General features: G+C 36.1%; 1 protein-coding gene across 2 annotated transcripts; it reads right to left on the reverse strand.

Moving 5' to 3' along the window:
• Nucleotides 1-5,488: 5,488 nt before the first annotated feature.
• Nucleotides 5,489-16,022, reverse strand: LOC144438391 (metabotropic glutamate receptor 3-like). 2 transcript variants are annotated; one of them, XM_078127420.1, is made up of 5 exons: nucleotides 15,902-16,022; nucleotides 11,094-12,860; nucleotides 8,968-10,061; nucleotides 7,872-8,040; nucleotides 5,489-6,464 (listed from the first exon to the last, which is right to left on the reverse strand). In XM_078127420.1, the coding sequence occupies exons 2-5, from the start codon at nucleotides 12,433-12,435 to the stop codon at nucleotides 6,382-6,384; spliced, it is 2,688 nt and encodes an 895-aa protein (XP_077983546.1). In that variant the 5' UTR covers nucleotides 12,436-12,860; nucleotides 15,902-16,022; the 3' UTR covers nucleotides 5,489-6,381. The 2 variants fall into 2 exon arrangements, with proteins under 2 accessions (XP_077983546.1, XP_077983548.1); XM_078127422.1 differs by lacking the exon at nucleotides 15,902-16,022 and adding an exon at nucleotides 12,988-13,071.
• Between the last annotated feature and the right edge of the window lie 8,345 nt (nucleotides 16,023-24,367).

Consider the following 24,367-nt stretch of genomic DNA (forward strand, 5'->3'; position numbering starts at 1 on the left):
ATTAGTATAACACGATTGAAGAATCAGTCATTTGTTCGCATGATGTAATATTCTTCAAATTTCACATGTTTATTCATATCAAGACGTTGCAACTATATCCTCTCAACAAAAATCAAGTCATGAACGTCCTAGTAGTAGCTAGATAAGACGAGATCGTGTTTACTAGTAGACGGTATATGCCGCGTCTGTTGGAAGGCAAAAATAAAGTGATCCACACCTGCTACACCATTAACATCCATAAACAAGATAGACAGTTGGGTAATAGCAAAACTGACATTGGCTTACACAACATTGAAGTGAAATAATTTGAACATCTTACCATCGTTACGTGATGATGGCACACACAAAGAAAAAACCTTGACATTATTAGAAGTGATCACATTATATGTATGAAGTGGTTTCTGAGATTGCCACTGTCTAATTACATCGTAAAGTGTCGCCTTGTCAATATTGATGGAGTGTTTTACTTAAACTGCACAGTGGCCCAAAAATTCACGATCACTACATACTAAGAAACACAACTTTACAGCTAGAAATCCCTAGAAGTATGTCCAACAGTCATTCGTAGTAATAAAATCTACCATTACTACCATTACCGGCTCTTCTTACGCAATGTCATAAAAGGCAGATATAGAATATTTACATTAAAGAAATACACTTACACGCACAGTAAAACCAAGAACGGGCTGAACGACAACTATAGGGAGTTACAAAATAAAACACTAAAACTGAAAAAGTTAAAATTAACAGAAAAAATAACATCATTCCAGTGTCGATGTCACGGATATAGTACGGGAATTCACGTCATTGTTGTAAGAGACTATTGGCCTAAAAATGCAAACGATATAAGGTTACATAATAATCAAACTCTGGTTACACTGTTCCATTCTGTTCTGAGTATTGAAGACTGATAAATGAAGGCTACAAGACTCTGTATTTCATAAGCTTGATCAGATGATAAAAGTTGTATAAATCTGTCAAAATTAAAAGATGGAGAATTCATTTGGTAGAAATATTGTGGAATTTTTTTTAGATTTGAGGTGTGCCAAAAATACAATTCAAGAGGATTTCGTTTGAATAGACAAAAGTGATCAATTCTGTCAACTTAATACTTGACAAACATTTATCCTTCAAAGTGGCGTCGTCTGGCCGAATCAACTGACCATAGCCGTCAGAGGTGGGTGGCCTCATTCGTAATGCGTTACAGTATTCCATTATCGAATCTAAATAGAGTGGATATTTTTGATCGAAATCGTAGACTGATACAGTAATAATGCCATCAATACGAAATCTAGCAATGATGATCAAGTTTCTAATGGTGTCTCGTAGCATTTTGCATGGTCATAAAAACAAAGATAAGTGCGTAACTCTACATCATTCGTTTCATGTAGGAAATTTACTCTAACCACAAATCCTATATTGTTACACGTACATATGCACTGGAATTTTAAGGGGGGTCGATAGTAGCCATCAATGTGATAAGCGTCATATCTTGCGATCGTTTTATTCTCAATTATCCCCAAGGTCTACAATTTGTCGTAGTCTATTTTATTGAAGCTAGGACTAGGTTAGTCAAAGGCGTCCTTGTATACCTGTTTGATGCTTTCTTTATACCAAATTTTCCGTCTAAAATCATACGAATGCGTAAAACGCCGGTACGATTCGTGCTGCGTTTGACATTATTTCATTCCCTACAAGCCATCCATTCTCGTACGATTTGTCGCGTGGAATATACGACTCGTCGATAACGGAATTCGAAAACACCACCCGTAAAATTTAACTATTAAGTTCTTAAATTCCTCCATAACCATAAACACTGTATATGATTGACGTGGTCAGCTGACCTAGTACATTGATGACCTGTACATTATAAAATTAATTTGGTTGGAATCTGAGGTCAACTGCATTGTTAGTCGAGGTAACCAGTAGATATGTATTTACCAGTTTTGTATTGCAATAGGATAGGATGAGTGGAAATCCCTCTGGCTACACGTAGTAGTAACTCAATTGGGATTCACTGTATAGATGTCCTCATTAGTATTCCTGTCATGTTCTCTAATTATCCACCTTCTAATGACATTTCCTACCAGTCATATCCTTCAATACAGCAAAATTGCTTTCAATTACCTTCCCAAAGATTTTCCCATATACCGTCTACTGGACTGAAATTACAACGCCGACATCGATCGTTTTACTACTTCGTCATAAAATCTTGCTAAAAACAAGCAGAACGAAATAGTTCCTCGACAATAACCCCGCTGTTTCTATTTAGAACGGATTAGCATTTGTTTTTCTTCACAGTACACAGAGTCTGGAATAGTGATACATGTATACAAATAGTTATTGTCAGAGATTTATTGGTTGTGGGCTATGTGTGATATTGATGTCGACAGCTGTGACGGCCTGTAGGGTGTTTAGTGTCAGAGTGTTATAGACATACGATGAATGACAGGTGTTTGTCGTTATAGATTATTACTTTTCAAACGTCCGTCAGAAGTAATCTATGTCAAGCGACAATTCGTAATTCTTATTAATGTATTGTTGTATTGATTCTACAAGTAGAATGTTTTAGATCCCCATTTGTAATTAGACATATACGTGAATTGTTATGTTAGGATTAAACGAATTCTTGTGCCATTCCTGTTTGTGTTTCATAAAGAGTTGTGTACCAAGTCTGTGTCAATAGGACCATATACATACGATGAATATCAATTAGATAGTCAGTCACTGTACTATTGCGATGTTCAATGTTATCCAAGCCAGCTTTGTGTAGTACTCGTTACGTCATCTTTTCGTTTTACTCCAACTATTTATCGTTTAATACGTCATCTTACACTCTACTCTTCATATCATTACGTCATCTTTCACTCTTCTGCTGCAATTACGGCGTCTTTCGCTCTACTCGTGCTTCATACATTTGTTTCATACGTCATCTTTCGCTCTACACGTGTTTCATATCATTACGTTATCTTTCGCTTTACTCGTTTTTCATGTCATTACGTCATCTTTCGCTCTACTCGTTTTTCATGTCATTACGGCGTCTTTCGCTCTACACGTGTTTCATATCATTACGTTATCTTTCGCTCTACTCGTTTTTCATGTCATTACGTCATCTTTCGCTCTACAGGTGTTTCATATCATTACGTCATCTTTCGCTCTTCTGCTGTCATTATGTGTCTTGCGCTCTACTTTACTCATGCTTCCTATCATTACGTCATGCTTTACTCTCAACTCTAGCTACATATCATTGCGCCATCTTTCACTGTATAATGTCACTACCTATTACATGTAAAACTCATGGGAAAGATTGTACACAACTAAGTCGTGATTTTCTCTTTCTTTCTTTTTGCACTTTCTGTTCCAGTTTCATCTGAAAAAAAACTGCTTAAAACATACTACTTCAGAGTTGTCACCTGCCATCTTGAGACAAGCCCAGTGTGGACATACTTTAGTTAACATTTTGTCTGAGGCTAGAACGTAAGAAGAAACGACAGGTACACTGTATTATGAACTGTGCATGCCTTTCTTTCATGGTCATTTAAAGTATACACCAAACCGCCCCAGATCTGGCCCATGGAACTTGACAGCTTGTGTGGTCAGTGATTTCATTCCATGCCAAAGTAAACTGTGTCCTCAGTGCTAAGTTTGACTTAGAAGATCGCAATTTATAATTGACTACTGTATTCTGTTTATAACTAAACCTTGTTTTTACAATTTATATATCTAAGACATGCTATTGTAAGATATGGATGGCTATGTGTCTATTCACCCAATACAAGCCATGAAGTTCTGTTACCTCGGAGATAGAAATCTTCATCAGTATACCAATCTTTCCAAAATCATAGAGGCTAGCCATGTTATGAAATGCGGTGGAATTTGAACATGTGACTGTGAGAGATGGTGGGGCAAAGGGTATAAAGACGAAAAGTGCATAGTACGTGATGGCGTCCATTTCGCAATTTGCCAAGGGAAAAAAAGTTGTCGATTGAATGATGTATAGCAATATCACGCATGTAAATTATTACCCATGATACCTTACTTCAGTCTCTGACTCTGACTTTGACTCTCTACCTCTCTCTCCTCCCTCTCTCGTTTTCTCCCCTCTCCCAGCTCTGATTGTCTCCCTCTATCGTTGCTATTCATGATCTCTCAGTACATGGATGCACTCACGATCTCACATATTCACGCTTCTCAGTATATACATGTGTTGCATACATTTATTTATTAAGTCTCACTAGACTGATTCAGATACATTTCGACTCAAATTTGATGCTTAAGTAGAGACATCGACATCTGACCTTGAAAATACAACATTTGACCTTCAAAATACAACACCATGAAACAATCACTCAGACACTATGACCCACATCATAAATAGTTCAACATTGTAGTTACATGCAGTCACTAAGATTTCAAAGTCTTGTATATTCCTTGTTAATAAGTCATTATTAAAAAATGAAGTGATATATAAAGAAGGGCGCTTTCAGTAATTACAAGGGGGAGGGCGGGGGAATGGGGGTCACTTTTTACAACTCGGTTTTTGGGGGAGGTCATATTCTAGAAAATGGACATTAGGGGAGGGTCACATTTTATATTGGCTCAATTTTTATGTAACTTTGGATTATATTGTTATTTTGGCATGATACCGCCACTCCCACCAGTTCCAAATTCTACTGCTACCACATCCCACCACTGCCACCATTGTAAAGTACTATCATAATATTTCAGTGAAATGCAATGAATTAACTGTTATTTGTGGTGTGAGGAGAGGAGCGGGTCTCACAGTAGTAAAGGGGAAACATCGTGGCAAGATATTGGGGAAATGAGGTGGAGTGGAGATGTTCACGTTTGTCTTCAGTTGTGCGTTCAACTAGTCTTCGGCCGGATCTCTGGGCTTCAGCTCAACCAATAGATCCAAACATAGGCATTGATAATACAAGTACAAATTCACTATGGTGGTAATAGTGGAAAACAACAAATGCATTATCTCTCAAATATGATCCTCCCCCTCTTCAAATATTTAAATGGAGAACATTTTAATACCGCCTCCCTGTAGTTGTTAGAGCTCAAGATTAGAAGTCCTGGCTTCGAGTCCTACTACAGACATGGAATTTTTCTTTAGTAAGATCACAACACATTGATAGTTTTTAGGGAAATTGGGGAAGGGTCATTTTTCAGCACAACAGACTAGAACGGGGTCACACTTTATGCCACAGACAGTGCTTGATTCCCCCTACCCTCCCCTTTGTAATTACTGAATGCTCCCTAAGACAGCGTCGCCATACATACATACATTCATACATACATACATGCATGCACGCATGCACGCACGCACGCACGCACGCACGCACGCACACACACACACACACACACACACACACACACACACACACACACACATACATACATACATACATACATACATACATACATACATACATACATGCATGCATGCATGCATTTCGTGTTCACTTCATTATTAGCCCATTTAATTGCTAGGCAGTTTGGAAACCACTGTATGAAAGTTTTCTATTGCAGTAAAAAAATTGCCACTCATATAGAATGCAGTATTTGATGAATGTTTTATGGAACTACTAAAGCTGTCATGTGTCGGTACTTACAATATAATTGAACACTCAGAATGATTCTGCATTAACTACGTTTGTCCATCGTTAAAGTACACCACGGCACGGAAACAGATCATACACTAAAACCCTAGACTTTCTATCATTTACATCTCTACCTGACAACCAGTAGTGAATATTTGGTGGTATCTGCATCATACCGTTTTACATACTCTCAACACAATCATTTGTTTCCAGTATAAAACATGAAAACAGTACTGACATTAATTATCTAACTGAAAGTGAATTACTTAAACTGACAGTAGCAGTAATTACATACATACAAGATCTTCCTCAATCTTCGTGGAGAATGAACCACAAAATCACAAAAAAGTACAATTTTCTAAAGTATTATTGCACCTTCGGATCAGTCGCCAATGCATGCAATGACGATTGAAGTGTTCTTTAAATGCCCCCATACGAGCCTCATTGTGTATTCAGTGTATGGCTACTTCGTAAACGTATTTGCAATGTCTGAATTGATGGTATGCACTTGAAATTACTTCTAGAACGATAGCACGACACAGTTTCTGCTTGTAAAGGGTTTTGATAACCTGGAGATGACAGCCAGTTTAGCAAACGGAAGATCAATGGTAGTCACCGTATATAACAGAAAGGTTGTCAAATAAACAACGACGGTAGCGATGATGCAGTGAAATTCTGTCGTATTCTGTAAAACGGTAACTAGGAAAACATACTAGTCGACGGAGGGCGCTGTTCGGCACGAACATCTGACTTCTACTCTTCCCAAGTCTCATTACATCAATGAAGCCTGGCTTGTATCTGTGTTTTGGCTGTCACACTGAGCCAATGAACTGTGTAGGTGGAGAAACACGTGACCTAAATAAAGAAAGGATGGATTGATAGAGATCAACATTGTACAATTGAACTTAAGATAAACGTCAACTTTTGATATTCAGAATAATTCTTCAGAGACGTAGTTTTTATTTATGAACATGAACCTCATCATTATAGTTTATGTGCGCGCGCGCGCGCGCGCGCGCGCGTGTGTGTGTGTGTGTGTGTGTGTGTGTGTGTGTGTGTGTGTGTGTGTGTGTGTGTGTGTGTGTGTGTGCGTGCATCATTAATGCAGATTTGGAAACATCAACTCAAAGAACACACCGCCACCTAGTGGTCATCTACAACTGTACCCATTCTGTTGGTGAAAGACTCCTGTGGTAAAATGCTTTATATCTAAGAAGCGGCGGTTTTATATCTATACTTAACAGCTTCACCTCATCCTATGTTTTTTTAGTTAAAGTGGCCATATGGATGACAAATGGGGGTTTTGGTTTGGAATTTTAATTCATGAAACAACTTTACTATGTTTTCCTACTTGAAAAAAAGAATGGGAAACAACATATACCAAGTCCATGTTTATAAGTCATTAAATTGCAAAAGCTTCACCATCAAAGTGTGTGTGCGTTTACGTGTGTGTGTTTGCGTGCGTGTGTGTGTGTGTGTGTGTGTGTGTGTGTGTGTCGCGAAAAAGCTAGAATGTGTCTAAAAAGCATGTTATTGTACGTACAATAACAAACATTTTGCACATTTTTGTCAATTTACTGAGTTACAAACAAGGATTTAATACACTTTGTTTGTTTCACATTCTTTTTTTCAAGTAGGAACATAGTAAAGTTGTTTTATGAATAAATACCCATTTGTCATCTATATGATCACTTTATACCAATCTACTGTATTATCAATTAAGCATACATTTTCGTTTTATGTAATCTAAGTGCGATACATATGCACCTGCCTGTCTTTCTCAGCATCCCTGGACACGTTATTAGAATGAACTCTGATGTATTGGTACCACGGATCATAAAACTTGACAAATTGTTGGCAAATTTCGTGTTTATTAAAAGCCATGACTCTATTACATCATTACTGAAAAGGAATTTTTTTAAGGCGATATTATCATGAAATGTTTGCGAAATTCGAGATCTGATTAAACGTAATAGTGAAAATGAAAGTTGGTGTACATGACGATATTTGGTGGCAGACATGTGCTTTTGGTAGTATCACAATTCCGTGTTTTAAATAAACCGAATTATTTATCACGGGGCATTACTACTAGTTGAGTATTTGTCTACAACAACCATACCAAACCCTTATTCAAACCCAAATATGACCCAAAGGTTGTTGCGTGGCTTAAGTTAGATAGTTTTAACTGTCTGGAAAAATAACACCAAGACAAAAATGTCTGCATATACTTTCATAGTGAATGACTATATAAACCAAACTTACCATGATTATATGTTGAACCAGGTTTTCTAAAGGTGGCTGAAGTGCAACTTAATTTACGGACATTCTTCTCGGGTTGGAAGACGATAATATAAACTTTGGGAACAAATAAACATCCCAACGCCACGGATGCACTCAGACTTACTGCAATGCAAAGAGTGGTGGTTTGGATCTGAGAATTAATAAAAATAATGTCGCGTTACTATCAATACATAAAGTTCTAAAGTCACACCACAACGACATAGTGATATCTAGTCCATGTACTTTATAATCCAGAGATCTATAATATTATTTTTTTTCTATTTAATACTTGACAATGAAAAAGAAAGAAAAAAGCTGGAAAAACTTTACCATATACTGATAAAGTCAAATCTCTTTAAATGAGTTAGAATCATAAAAGCCTACACCTTCAAATATGTTTATACACCTAGCTGCTTTGAATGTAACACAGCTATACGATATTATCAACATGTTTATGCAGCCACAAAACACTGGAACTCATTACCCGACCAACTGAAAAAAAGAGGAACAAGATCTACCTTTAAATCCCAATTAAAACAGTATTTAGTAGATATTTTTTGAATAATTATTATAAACCCCTGTTTGCCAATTGTATATATATTCAACAGGCATAACTGTTTTGCATTATTGCACTTCATGAATATGACTGTTTTGTTTGTGTTTGATTTTTCGTCGTGTTTTTTTTTTTGCTTTTATTTTTGGTTGATTTTGTTTTGTTTGTTTTGTTTTGTTTTTTGTTAGATGTATATATTACTGTATATGTTTTCCTTGGGCCATAAACCTGACTAGTTACATACATACATACAAAATTTTGTTTTCTGCTCAACCTCTGACAAATAAATAAATAAATAAATAAATAAATAAATAAATAAATAAATAAATAAATAAAGTCACCAAAATATTTTTTTTTAAACACACACACACACACACACACACACACACACACACACACACACACACTTACCAACAAACATGAACACGTACATACAAACAGCACAAACTCAAACACAAATAACTAAACACTAACTAACTAATAAACAAAAAAATAAACACGGAGTAATTTAAGCACATAACGTACCCTGAAGTCGCCGCCCGTTCCAAAGTATATAGGCACGAACGCGAGCCAGACGATGCAGGTCGTATACATAGTAAATCCTATGAATTTAGCTTCGTTGAAATTTTCTGGTATTTTCCTTGTCTTGAACGCATAAACAGTACAAAGAATTATAAGAAACATGTTATAAACCAGTGAAATAATCAAAGCTTTGTCATCTATTCCACATTTCAGAACTACGATATCCCGTCGTCCTTCAGGGGAGAACAGCCTCGTCTCAGGTGGATCGATCACGCACCATAAAATTTCTCCTACGACTTGTAGAGCAATGATACATAGACAGATTACTAACTGAGAAACTGGACTTATGTACTTGGGTCTCTGGGCTGTACGATGAGCAGAATTGAAAATTCTTGAAATTCTATTCGTTTTTGTGAGTAAAGCTGCGTAGCAGATACAAAAGGAAAGTCCCAACCCACAACGCTGCAATCCACAGACGATAGGACTGGGTTTCGATAGTAATGGGTACGTTACTAAGTAACACATAAGTATCCCTCCAAGCAAAAGGTAGCTGAGTTCACGTCCGGATGCTTTTACTACTGGAGTGTCATTATGTCTAATAAATATACTAATGATAACACAGGTTAGGCAGAATCCTATAGCCGAAATAACGGCCGGCAATATTGACCACATTTCTAGCCAGTGCATATGATCCTCTTCTATCTTGTAACATCCTGTCAAATCTTTGAGTGGGTAGCTACCATTCCCACAGTCGACGCATGTAAATTCGTCTTTCACATATTCCCAAGGTTGACATGTTGTACAAATCCAACAACATGAATCCCTTCCCTTTACTTTTTTTACTTCATTTTTTTCACACGGGAAACTGCACTGGGAATACGGTACACGTGGTGTGACAGCATCTTCGCTGTCTTCGCGTTTTGAAACCTTGGGATTAAATTTGACAAGGTCAGAATCCATATGTAGAACATCTACCCATTGCCCAACTTTGTTATAGCTATAGGTGCCTGTTTCTGGGTCTTTCTGATAGTTCATGATGTCATATCGACCGAGGCCATCACCTTGTTTGTCAAATCTGACATCAGAATTTACCATGTCTGGATTGGGAACAAATTAAAGGTAAATATTAATATTAAAAAGTCATATATAATATCAAGTACTGACACCATACATAATATGTCGTTTTTGCCAATATGGAAACATAGGAAATATTTTCTCTGAGTTTGTTTGAATTCTTGTCGTTTCACGATGATGTGACAGCGCCATCTTTGGCCGAAACAACGAATAACGACCATGTAATAGGTTATATGCTGGCATACTGAATGTCTCGTGTACATTTAAGTGTTGGACAACATTATCAATGCTGTGTGGTCAAGCTATGCTTAAATAGTGTTTGAATAATAATGTCGAAACAACACGCACGAGCTAAGAAATGTATTTTAAGATTTCCACAAGATGCACAATTTTGAAATGGCACGTACCATGCAGTATCAATAAAGTTTATGTTTGAATGGAAGGTATTTAAACTGTAAACCTGAGATGTAAAAAAACCAGAGTTGTAACTGCTAAAATCGGCACTGGCTATAATAAAGAACACATTCCAGATAGAAGGACTATAACTATTATTTACAGTCATCTTTATCTATAGTGCATTGTGACTGTCGGTACTTCTTTCCATACGACATTCCCACTCCTCTGCATCCATTAGATAAATATTGACATTATATTTTTGACATGCTCTATTTACTACAAAATGTGGTTTAGGCATACAAGTGTATCCCTTTATACGAAGACATTCAAATGTCAAATGACCTTTAACATTTTAATCCATCATCGACAATGACAGATAGATTGTGACGATATAGATCTCTTCCATGTCTTGCTTCTTTTAAACTATGTATTGTCGGAGACACAGTGTGTGTGTGTGTGTGTGCTTTTCGTTTTGTTTTATCAGTTACTTTGGCCCTACGTGTTCGCAATTATATATTATTAAATATATTCTTTGACGCGATACCTATTTACAACTCATATTCTGATTTTTATAATCATTATCATTTTATAACATGTACTCAATCTCTTTAATAAACATTCTGAAATTGAAGTGAATAGGATAGCTAGAAACATCTTACCTATAAAATTGACTTTTAGAATGTCTTCATAAAGATCTGATCCTTTCACTGGGACCATGGCTGCACACAAACGCGTAGAATTAGGACACAGTTTGTTTTTCATGTTATGAACTGCATGGGCCATTGCGTAAACAGCATCAATGACAAATTGCACTTTGGAGTCTTGCACGTAATCTATCCGATCAAGCTCTATAGTTGTTGGACACGGTGGCTTAGTATTATTACTGTTATCGCTATTAAATCCCACTCTACATTCATGTACATATTCCCAGTACTCGACAAACCATGGATTTCTAGAGTTCCTTGCTGGATTCAACTTTTTGAAGTAGATATCAAATTTTTCTACCACACGCGTTTGTAGTTCAAGTGTTATTGCACCTTCAGATACTTGCTCGTTGTCTTTGACAGGGGTTTCTTGCTTGCCCCATCCATCACTAGCTATCCATATGAAACCCTCTGTCAAATTAGCACGAGTAGCAGCCGATAAAATACCCCTGGTATCGTCAGCTCTGGTGAACAAAATGACGGCACGAGCATCTGGTGTGCTTTGAAGGGCTACTATGATATCATCATACGTGTATCTATCTGTTGAGGCTGAAACAACAGTTGATTTCGCGATGCAAATATTTTTGGCTCTGGCCTCTTTTAAGAATTGGCTGATTCCCATTTCACCGTACTGTCCCTCCGAGGCCACCGTAGAAACGTAAGTCCAGTTGAATTTCGACACCACCTCCACCATAGCCTTTGCTTGCAAGTTGTCGGGAGGAACCGTTCTTGCAAATAATTCGTATCTAGTTTTGTCTGTGAGTTTAGCGCTAGTAGAAGCATAGCTTATTTGTGGTATTTGGAATAGTCGTAACAAATTTGCTACCTGTAAGGTAACACTGCTGTATGCACCACCAATCACTCCGGCCAACGGTTTTACAGCATCGCTCATACTTTCTGTTCCGTTGATACAAACCATCTGAGTTTGGCCGATGGTGGTTAACGAAGATCTGATGAATTCAAGTGATTGTTCTAATGCATAGGTATCACGGGAACACGTGTCAAGGATATTGACTCCTATTGTAATGTTGGGCAGTAATGTTTTATCTTTGTTAATTTCATCAACAGCAAACAACATGGCCTCCAAGCGTTGTACACCCCTATTTGTGTTGATAAGACCACATGGAATATCGCCTTCTCCCTTCTCGTGTACTGGAAATAATCCACCGAAGATGATATCTCCATCTTCACTGACGCTATCAAGGCCTGCACCACTTCCAGACTCATTACCCACAGTAGTTGCGAACGTCATCAGCCAGACAAAAAGTAGACCGGCATACGATCTTATACAACTCATCGTTAATAGTTATCACGATCAAAGACCAACAAGTGAAAAGATAGCAGTGAAATGTTAAAATAAGATTTTCAAATTCTCCACCATTGATTACAATATACTAGTTACGCCATGGTTTTCATCGTAGGTCTGGATATTCCCATGTTGAAATCAACTTGACGATATCGCTTGCAGCTGTACACTGTCTTATCTAGTAATCTATGTTCAACACAACCCCGCCATCTCAATTATATATCTTGAGCGTCGATTATTTTCTGTTGAACTGTTATGTATACAACGGATTGAGCCGAATTTCTCATCGAAAAGCGTCGATCTTCCGATAAAAATAAATGTCAATTCGCCGATTCCATAGAAAAGTCAATATTCCAAGCAAGAGAGATCATATATCGTGAAGACTGGTATTTACATTGGCATTCTGGCACCTGCACCTAAAACATAAAAGACAACAGTGACAGAAATTACGAACAGACAACTTATATGACATCTAAGCATTGATTCCAAGTCTTGTTTGATCACTATGTTTAGCTTGGGTGACATTCTTTGATTAGACTTTACCGTATACGTTGGTTTTGAATTCTGGTCTTGCATCATCACTTCTCTAAATGCCAGTGTAAAAATAAAGCTGTATGTGTAAGAGACTCGGTCGTTGTATCCGTCTACTTTTAATAGGTAGTTCACTCCAGGAAACATACCATTAGATCATGTTATCCAATATCTGACGGTTGGAGTGTGTATATCTTACAAAAAGCGCAAACATTAATCCACCTTCGGCATACATTAGTCTGGGTCGGCAGTCTCCCGCTGTCTACATTCAGAGTCATTCTCCATCGAGTCTTCGATTAGTGCATACATATTAACATACAACACATTAGTAGCAATTCTGATGCATTATTAACCCCTCGCTCCTGAAATTTCATGACTAGTAATTAGTAATTAAATTGGCTGTGACATTGATACATTACATTATAGAAAACAATGAATATTCAACGATGCAAACGTACGTGTTATGTCACTAAACTTCAATTTTTGTACGTAAAAGAACACTAATAGTTCAAATTGTCATTTGCTATCAAGTACACGTACTGACATTCGGCACATAAAACTTGTTATCATCGGAAAAAGTCTGGGGGTCATTATTTTACGTAAGGATACATTCACAGTATCTCTGCATTTTATCTACATTCTCGTTATCAAGTTACGGTAGTACTTTCTCTGAAAAGATCTCAATTTGAATTTTACCTTCGATTTTTATCACTGAATCGTACAAGACTGCAATAAAGATGAAACAGACATTAATTTGTTATGATCTGTGAAAGACTTAGTGTTTGTTAGATAACTTTATCTACGATATGCGCTCTACAACGTCGACCTGTGATAAAGTTATCGCAACATTACATGTAATATGACCTGTACTACCATATACTAGTCACATGTTGTATTACATGTATACGTATGGGTTACTTGTATCACAAAAGTATCAGACTAACCAATACAGCTTACAGGGAGGAAAACTATGGAGACAAGACAAACGTCTCTGCATATATTCACCGTAGCTGACACCAATATGAATCTGATATGTCACCGTCAGATTACGAGGAGGACGAAGATAATCATACCTCCACGAAAAACTACATGTCATGTCCCCCGAGATGTTCCCGATATTGTACAGAGACATTGATATCATAAATTGTAACTCGTGGTTATATCATACGTGTGAATGTGTTCAAAGGTCTCACTGGCTTAAATAAATGAGGTTGTTGTGTTTTTTTTGTAATATTACGCTGCTGAAATACAACAAAACCTCCTCAATACAAATCAATCATTTCATGTGATAAAAATAAATATAGCTGACAGAAAGTCGTGTTGCAGAGTCCACATATGTTTGAAGAGTGTACGATACTTGGAAAATCAAAGAGGAAAATATATACTGAATACAGTGACTTTGTAAAAGATTAATATCTACTTGACGTGTTTGGTCCACGTGTCTTCACACGAAATTCGACAAAAATATCAAGTCTGGTCTCATAGAGTACGAACTGGGTGACTAACAGCTAGATTAATGAGTAGAAAACAACACCGTTGCCGGTAGCACTTTAAAAGGTATCGCAGAGTGTGACATCATGGGAATAAAAAGTGAAGATTAGTGAACCGTGTGAGTTTCAAGTACTCGACAATGCTTTTATGCAAACACCAATAACATGGCGTAATACCATGCCATCTAGACTATTATCCAAGTGTAATGTTCCAAATACATGTACATACAAACATAACCTTATACATAAATATAAATGCATTAACAAATATATTTTCCACAAGTAAGTATGTGTGTGTATGTATGTATGTATGTATGTATGTATGTATGTATGTATGTATGTGTGTGTGTATGTATGTGTGTGTATGTATGTATGTATGTCTGTATGTATGTATGTATGTATGTATGTATGCATGCATGTATGTATGTATGTATGTGTGTATGTATGTATGTATGTATGTATGTATGTATGTATGTATGTATTTATGCATGTATGTATGTATGTATGCATGTCTAAGTATATGTATGTACATATGTATATGTGTGTATAAGTATACATGCCAATTGTAGATAAATACTTAAACTATGAAAATATCACTTTAGCGACAAATTAAAAAAAAAAAACGTTTTCTGAACAAACATATGTTACTTATGCCATGCGTGACAACACAATTGATAATGCCAAAATGTACAGCTAATTGGACGTTGAAGAGTTTACAACAATGTTGTAGTAGTAGACAACTGTTTTTTGCCCGAGTTTTGGTGTTAGCAGCCTATATAATACGTTAAGTTGGCTTCGCTTGCTTGTATTTCTAGCTTCTAGTTTCTCTAGATGCATGGTGGTTTGTGACTACACATATAAAACGGGTAAAAAGAACGCTTGCACCTAGCTATCTTCCTAATATCCTATCCTTTATTAACGGTACGTGTATACGAATAAGTTTACTTACACATGTTAAAGTGAACTACCAGGAAGATCAGTCAAATTGGTGTTTAAACACATGGCAGTGTATGAGACGAGTTGTCACATCCCATTGGCCCTCCCCCACCCCACCTCACCCCTATGCACTACCACAAATTACTCTCCGTGAATATCAAATCAATACAAGGTGTCCTACCGCATACTATGCATAGTGGTTCCCATGAATACCTGAATTACACGTGACATGGATTGTAAATATGCACAAACGGATGTGTACAGTGTTTAATATTGCAAATCAAACAAACATTATGAAGGTCAGCTGAGTATTAAATGTAGTAAAATGACCGCCAGTGTACTCTATCAAGACATAATGCCAATATGTTAAAGTTACAAGTTCAACCGCGCCTTTACTTGATACGGAATTTAAATGCGCCGTCCATGTCTATGCATACCATATTAACCACTATAAACCTGTAAATCTTACAAAGCTCTCAAGTGAAATATATTTTACCTACCTCTACATGGGATTAGTCAATTTCACTAGCGCTCTTAAGAGACCAACACCAAATAAATTCTTAGATGTGATGAATGGAGGTCGCGCTTCTTCTGTGTGTTTCCGTTAATTTCAAGAACCATCCGTGCAACCTAGATATGAAACGTAAATGGAATGATCAAAACTTGATATAATCAGAAAAGAATCGATTTCTAATCACCGAAGTGCATAACAGATTTGAGAGAATGAAATATTTGTGTTAGTGGCTAATGACCAATAAGTCTTGCCAAGGAGTTGAGGATGCTTGGTTATGGATACACTGCAGACTGCTAGGGGTGCTAAGTTCTGTATTCATGCATCGCTTATTTATGATAATTTCTGTAGAAAGTAGCATTTTATCAAATTTGACTCGATACATCAGTTGTTTGCATATTACGTAACTGCTCTAAGAAGAAATGTAAACCAAGCGTACGAACGACTACCATTTTCATTTGAACTCAAGGTGAAGCAGTGATGAAATAAAGGATTTCTATTCATAGGTAGAATTAAATCCAATATTTGTGTACTTATATGAATCCGGGCTTTGTTTTCCCAAGATATATCAGCGTTAAGTACACTGAAGACAAGGTCTCTGTTATCTACGCTAACGTGTGTTTTTCAAAAGATTTCAAAGTCTAGTCATTTATGCATCATACCTAACGACCACACACACACACACACACACACACACACACACTCTTACACTGAATTAGTATATATATATATATTATTCCTAACTTTATATACGTGCAGTTATATTTTCAAGGGATTTAATTTTCACTCCAAAGAGAAATATATATATATACATACATATATATATATATATATATATATATATATATATATATATATATATATATATATATATATATATATATATATATATATATATATATATATATACACACACACATGTACTAGTATGTTATACATGTGTGTGAGTATTGCTGTAAGTTACGTATGTGTGGAGGGTGAATAGTGCGTTAACTTCATATGATATATATTGCTACAAAACAAATATATGCACATTTATACCACTCATACGCTAACATGGAGTGTTTGAAGAGATTCTCACCCTGGTATGATCGTTATACCTTTTGTCTAATGCCTACGTCAACTAGTAAGTCTAACACATTGTTGACAATTGTATAGCAATCTTGAAATATGCAATTATACAGTGTTGCAAAAAAGCACAGAATTTGACACCACATGTGTGTGATGACGTCAAAGGTAATGGCAGATGTAATGAATATCAAAGCATATAATAGACACTCCATTTGATCCCTATAAATAATCTCGTTCTATAGGCATGATTTCACATAAGTTTCCAGGATTATCGCGACGTGTCAGCTCGTAACCTTTGACTTACAAGGTCACGTATTACTTCGCGGAGTAAATGAGTATAAGGCTATTTACAATCATTTTCCATTCTAAGTTCAAAATATATATTTAACGAGTCTGCGAGTTAAATATTCCCTTAAAATGTGACAAACCAGAATTATATTGACTGATTTTATGAATGATTTAGCATTGCCTAGCTAGTTTTCCCTTGATAGATCTATAATGAAAAAGATTACAACACATGTATAGGAGAAACTATTTTGATTATTAAATTTGAATATCATATTTCAACACGTGAAATATGTGAACATAGCCACATCTTACTAAATATATTAAAATACTTATAATAATTTTACCACTACAGCCAAACGTCGATTAAATCTCTCTACTACATATCGTATAAGCTGACGTTTTTGACGTTGCGAGTTTGCAAAACACGATTGGAATAACGGTTGACAGATTTTAGTGATCAATTCTTTAAATTTCACTTTAGCACTCGGCTATGTGAGCAATACTTACAGAAACATGTGGAGAAATATTTACAAGTTGAATATATGATATCCTTGTAGAATTTTAGATGAGAGAACGTTATACGGTGATATTTCGTATGATGGCCTGAACAATGAAATGACACCCTAACCTTGTTGATACTGTTTACTCGCAATATTTTCCATAACACAGAATTCACGTTAATGCTTCTAGACAGACGATGAAGTTCATTATTGACGCTTTCTTGTAGAGCACTGCAATTACGCTTGGTTGGAAACGAGCACAGAGGCCGTGAAATTCATTTTGTTACAAGACTCACTCTACAAATTGAAATTCATATGTGTTGGTAAACCATAGTATTCAATTTTGAAGTCACGTGTTCTGAGTAGCGGGTCAATCTGTTGACAAAGACTGAAGTGTGTAGTCGAAAATTTCAGGTAAATTTTCAAGTTGTGTTTGGGACAACAGTTCACATTGAATACTAAGACCCACTCTAGTTTAATTATTTAAAAATGAAGGAAAAAGAGAAAACCCAAATATAGTCTTCGTTAACTGCTGTACGAAATCTTTCTGTTTACGTTAGTTGAAGCAAGTCGAGCGAGTCGTGCTATTATTGCGTTTCGAGTGATATTAATGCAGTTATATACCAGCTAATCTTAGAGTGGTAGCAGAAAAAGCAGTGGTAATAAACACCACCAATAAGACAGGGTGATTGCCGGCAGTCTACATCCTTCTACATGCCGACCCATCGATAACAGCAATTGTAAATTGAAAGTACAGAGTTTTTGTTCAGATGATCTCTGTACTGGATGTTAATGCATTCTTGTACAAGTACGACTCATTCATTGTAATTAGTGTTAATTGTTGCCTAAATCCACTGTATATAGCTGTCTGAGTGGTCCGAACACAAAAGATTTGCAATTCACCACACTGTAACTGGATATTGATGAGGAAGCCACAGCGTTACAGAAATCATATTACTCTGTTCTCAAGGTTTTGTTCAATTCAATATGCTGTTAATCATGTTGAAAACTCCCCTTTATATCAATGATTCGTATTAACAAGCCAAATGGCTTTTTCATTATGTACAACCAAGTAAGAGCATTTCGTGATGTAGTGAATAACATTTTCTCTTTCCGTCTTGATCAGAATGTGCTATCATTAATATGTGTTACACAAGACACTCAAGACGTATGGATAGCAGACATAATGAGAAATTAAGATTGCCTTTCCGACTTAACGGCGTTTTACTCGCGTAAATATCGATAAAAGCGTGACATGGTATTGATCATAACTTTAATATGTCTTGATTGGCGAAGAGCGTAGACGCTGAATGTGTTAAGGATGGCGATATGGCAAGCCTTGGTCAAACGTTTAGGAAAACAAATTGATTGTCTTTGAGTCGCCACTATGAACGATAATTAGTCTGACCACAGTCTCTTGGACAATGTTATGACATATACTTGCATGATGTCTACTGCCTTGTGTTATCAGAATTCTTCATATACGTCATGCTTTTTCCATTCTATGTAGCTTGATTTCATTTCTCTTGAACGATACAGAAATTCTACTCCTCAGTTTCATTTATATATTATTACGATAAGATTGATATCTATACAAAAAAAAGTCTCGTTCCAATTTGAGTTGAACTTACTAAATAGTAATTTGATCTATTCACAGTAACATGAGTCGATTAATATTTCTTTTTCTCTGAACTGTTATCGATTGAAAATCTTATGGAAAGCAAATTGCACGACAAGTAAGTTTTGGCCGCGAGACATTTAGTACGCTCTTGAAACAATATTTCCAATGACATGTAATAACAATATTACCTTGGTCTTTTTGTGTAAGATGACAAAAGATGACCTTTGTTGTTGTCTTAGGCTGAGTTCAACGATAAATCAGGCATAATTTTCCACTCGAATCGATTATGAGATAGATTTCCTTGTTATAAAACTATATCGCGGTACTAAATAGTTGGTACGTTCAATTCGACATGAATATTCCCTTTAATAATACGTACGACCTCTGCTCTGGACGGTCCAATCAATTGTCTTATTACCCCTGTCAAGTAAAGAAGATTTTCATCGAGAATTACTCGTCTATTTTTAACATTGTCTATTTACCCATCATGAAGGCCGAGTATCGTCATTACCGTCACCTATCATATTACATTGCTAGTATTTTGATACCGCAACAATGAACTCATTAAAATACTACTAAAAAATTAGAAGAAGACGTTTGATACGCGTGTCATTAGTATCTTATCATCAAATAATTTCAAATTTGTAGAGTAAATAAATTGTAAACAGACATACAAATTGAGCGTCTGTCTACTGTCTGGAGGTCCAGGGAAGTAAGACTGAAACATCGGATGCATAGCAGACGATGCATGCTTTTAGCATATTTTACCTTGAAATGAATTCATTAAAGTGTGTATTCTTTGATTACTGTAATTCAGCGACTGATCCATTACGTTGCCATAGCAACAATGTTTTTTCTCATTCGTACAAAGAAACATTTGAAATTCTCTGATTGAAAGTGAGAGCGGCGAATGTTTAAAGAATTTAAACCATCTCCTTTTGGGGTACACTCAATTTGTTGTAGTCTCGACAAATCACTCACCTTTAGGGTAGTTTCTAAATACTGCCAAAGGTACACAAAAAACCCAGTCAGACAGCAAGCCATAGCTTTATAAAAATGTATCAGAAATAACACGGTTTTCTGTGTCATCCAATTTGTCGCCTTGTTAACATCAATTATGATTATATCTACTTCGTCATAACTCACGAAAATTACACACACAAAAATGCGACCAGTTTTATATTAAAATAACGACACAATAGGGTCATTACTCATACTGCAGGCATTATCAGCGTTCAATTTGTAAAGAAATACATTTATAATAACATGCGAAAAGGAGAGACTGAGGTTTGTTGCTTGAACGCCAGATTTAAGCCAAAAGCAACTTTGTTTTTGCCCAGAGTGGCACAATGGGAAAAGATTTTTTTTTTTTTAATTTCATTTTCCTTTCATATTTCACTATTATTTTGATCTTCCTAGATTTGCGTTTGTATCGCCCTATCTTCATTATAATTTCGCCAGCGGTAAGATGTACATCATCTGAATTTAAGCCTGCAGCTTTCTGTGATATTTCCAAACTGTCTGATTTAATACATACAATGAGTGGTAGACGGTCCACATAGATGGTCCAACTGAATGCTTGAGGTTGACCTGAACAGGTAGATTCGAAAGAACCCGTCACCCCATATTTTATTTCGTGCAATATCATTACCTTTCACATGTAAAATCAAACTAAAAGAATAAACCACCTTATGTTAGGCTCTGTGCTCTCACGCTAGTCTCGCAATACTGCCTATGGTCTTTTTTTATAAACAAGTAATGTACTGTCACAAAACAACAAGATGAACCCTTTGGATTCTAGGTATAAAGCTTACCCTGCTATAACGAAGTAATCAACAAGAAAATGATGCGCTTTGAAAGGTTGACTAGAATAGCGACGTAGGTGGAACTCGTTCACTGCTATCATATCTAATGAGAACACATACAATCTCGCATCATACATGCTGTCTTGAACCCGTAATTTACCTCGTCTATCCCACAAAAGCGAATGTTCACAATTATGTTATAGAGCTCGAGGTTATGAACAAAATACATGTAATAATATACATCTGAAGCAGTCTAACAAAGACCCGTTTTGCAAAGTATTGGGCAATCGAAGGACAACCTTTAATGAACAAAACATGAAGTCTACTTAAAACTAAGATCATTGAGAATTGACGATATATATGTGTCTTGGACAATCTAAGGAAGCATACCATTTTATCAAATTCGCCATGTTTACTCAGAAATAAACAAAGATATAAAAATACTTTTTTCTGAAATCTTGATGGTAGTTGATTTAAGTACATTAGGTGTAGGTATTACAAAATAAGGACTGTCAACTGTATTACCTAAAAGCCTTCCATCGCGGTTGTATTAGTAGTTATGGCAACTAAATCAATATTTTTTTATTTTCTATGTCTTTCGTAACTGTGAAACTTAGGTTGACAATAGCCAATATGGCGGAAAGCATTTATGATATAACATGGCGGTGTAAAACCCGAAGTTGCACGGATGGTTGAAATAAAAGTGGTGATGTAATGTTAAATGTCATAAGGTATGAAATTATGTGAACAACAAACATCTGTGCAATATCGATAATTAAACGAATCAACGAGTCTCCTTTAGCCTCTTCTAAATTCTGAAATAGCGTCACCGATGACGTGTAAGTCTTTGAATATCATGATTCCTGTCCACTGCAGTTAATCACATATACCATGTATCAGGATGTATATATATATATATATATATATATATATATATATATATATATATATATATATATATATATATATATAGATAGATAGATAGATAGATAGATAGATAGATAGATAGATAGATAGATAGATAGATAGATAGATAGAGATAGATAGATAGATAGATAGATAGATAGATAGATAGATAGATAGATAGATAGATAGATATATATACGATAAACTGTAAAGTGTTTCGTATATATGAAAACGGAATGGTCTCTACAAAACTCAAAGGGTTTCCAAAACCTCTGACTGACGTTCTATCAGGACAGCATCATTATATATGTGTGTGTGTGTATGTATGTATGTATGTATGTATGTATGTATGTATGTATGTATGCATATATGTATGTATGTATGTATGTATGTATGTATGTATGTATGTATATATGTATGTATGTATGTATGTATGTATGTATGTATATATGTATGTATGTATGTATGTATGTATGTATGTATGTATGTATGTATGTGTGCGTGCTCTATAAATATCCTATCAATACTGTCTGAGTCTGTTAAAGCTGAAATCGGATGAAATCCAGTAAAAAATGATTTGTGGTGAAAGTGGTCGGTAATTGTCTATAACACCATATGCTCAGCAGGGAATTTGTAAAGTTCCTAAAAGAGAAATACAATTCCTAAGTGGAGTCTGAACATACTGAAACTGAAAACCAATAGTTATAGATCAAGTCAATATATAGTCTACATGGCACCAAAAACATGATGAATTACAAAGCAGATTTGTCACAAATGAATGTTTTCAGAATATCTTTTCTCACCTACCTTTCATTTATTTCATAACCCCTGTCATCATTGAAGTCAAAGCGACATTTATTTGTCAATCGTGTCCCAGAATCGATGCTAATATGTTATGTTCTGACATTCTAAACATATGGCCCTGAGTACGGAATAATTGGTTACTTCCACGGACTAGTAATAGCAATTTGCTCTATGAACATCCGGTCTTTTTTACAATTACAAAACAATGTAAAACCCGTGGTGAATCAAATCATGACACCAATGATCTCCACTTCTTGATGCACATGCACAACAACGTGACAAAACAATCGCATATCGATTCTGCCCCAGTAAACATATCATCTACACAATATACTTCGAACTAATATTGCATCCAAGCATTTGATTATTGCTTTAACAAGCATCTTTCTCGCAACAGTTCAAGAACGATATACCGTGAACTTTTTGTGACTTCAAACCTAGCTCTGCATGTATGTACCTTTGAACCATTTGTAAGTAGAGGGTGTTGCACGTGTTGAGTATATACATTACATGGTTTGTTATCGGTGTATCATCAGTAACTAATGTAGGTCAACAATTGTCTACACAACTTTGGAGAATTAAATCACTAGGAACCATTAGGGCATATGCCACACAACTCAACAATAGATTTTATTGCCAAATGGCTTAATCTTTAAATCGGTATCTAAGTTTCGAAACGATATTCCCCTTATTTTTACGGTTTAGTAATAAATGTTCACCGACGAGCCGCTCACTATATTTAGTCTGGAATGTATGTATTGTGGCTCTAGAACTTTCTATGGTGTTTGCTTTACAAATAGGCAATGAGGTATGACGATTCACCACTTAATCTGTGATCAATGTGATTTTTGACAATAGTCGCTAAATGTCACGGAAGATGTCTCTCCCGGGAAAATTTTGGAATGTAAAATTATGTTGGATATAAATCCCTCACAAGGATAGGGATTAAAGTGTGGAATGTACGTGGACTGACCTTATTAGCCCCGGTCGGTCATTTCAAGACGAATTCTTCCCAGGTTTACAGCTGACTACCTCCGTGCGAGAAGAATCCGACAAAGCTGTCAACATCGACATCGGTTTTCAGTGGAATGGAACACTATGAAAACCATAGCAACCTCGTCCTCAATCCCGAGATCCACGTAATACTGATCACCTTCTATTTTGAAGTATTACAATCGTACAGCAAATGACAGTGTAGTTTGTATGAGAGCAAAGCACTGGAGTGTGAGACATCCGGAATCTAATCAAATCCAGAGTAGCGGTAATTCAGACGCTGTATTGCCATCAATCACTGCAATATTGCCCCCAACAATGACGATAATATCCGCTATAGGCAACAATTTTACTGCAATGATAGGCTCAATTAAGGCACGGGATTGCCGGGTAAAACCACCTCACAATGTGAGGGTAGTTTGCCGTCATACATTAAACGTGAGCTGACTTGCAACTGGCTGACAGGG

The sequence above is a fragment of the Glandiceps talaboti genome, chromosome 1, assembly GCF_964340395.1.
Source record: "Glandiceps talaboti chromosome 1, keGlaTala1.1, whole genome shotgun sequence".
In the NCBI taxonomy this organism is placed as follows: domain Eukaryota; kingdom Metazoa; phylum Hemichordata; class Enteropneusta; family Spengelidae; genus Glandiceps; species Glandiceps talaboti.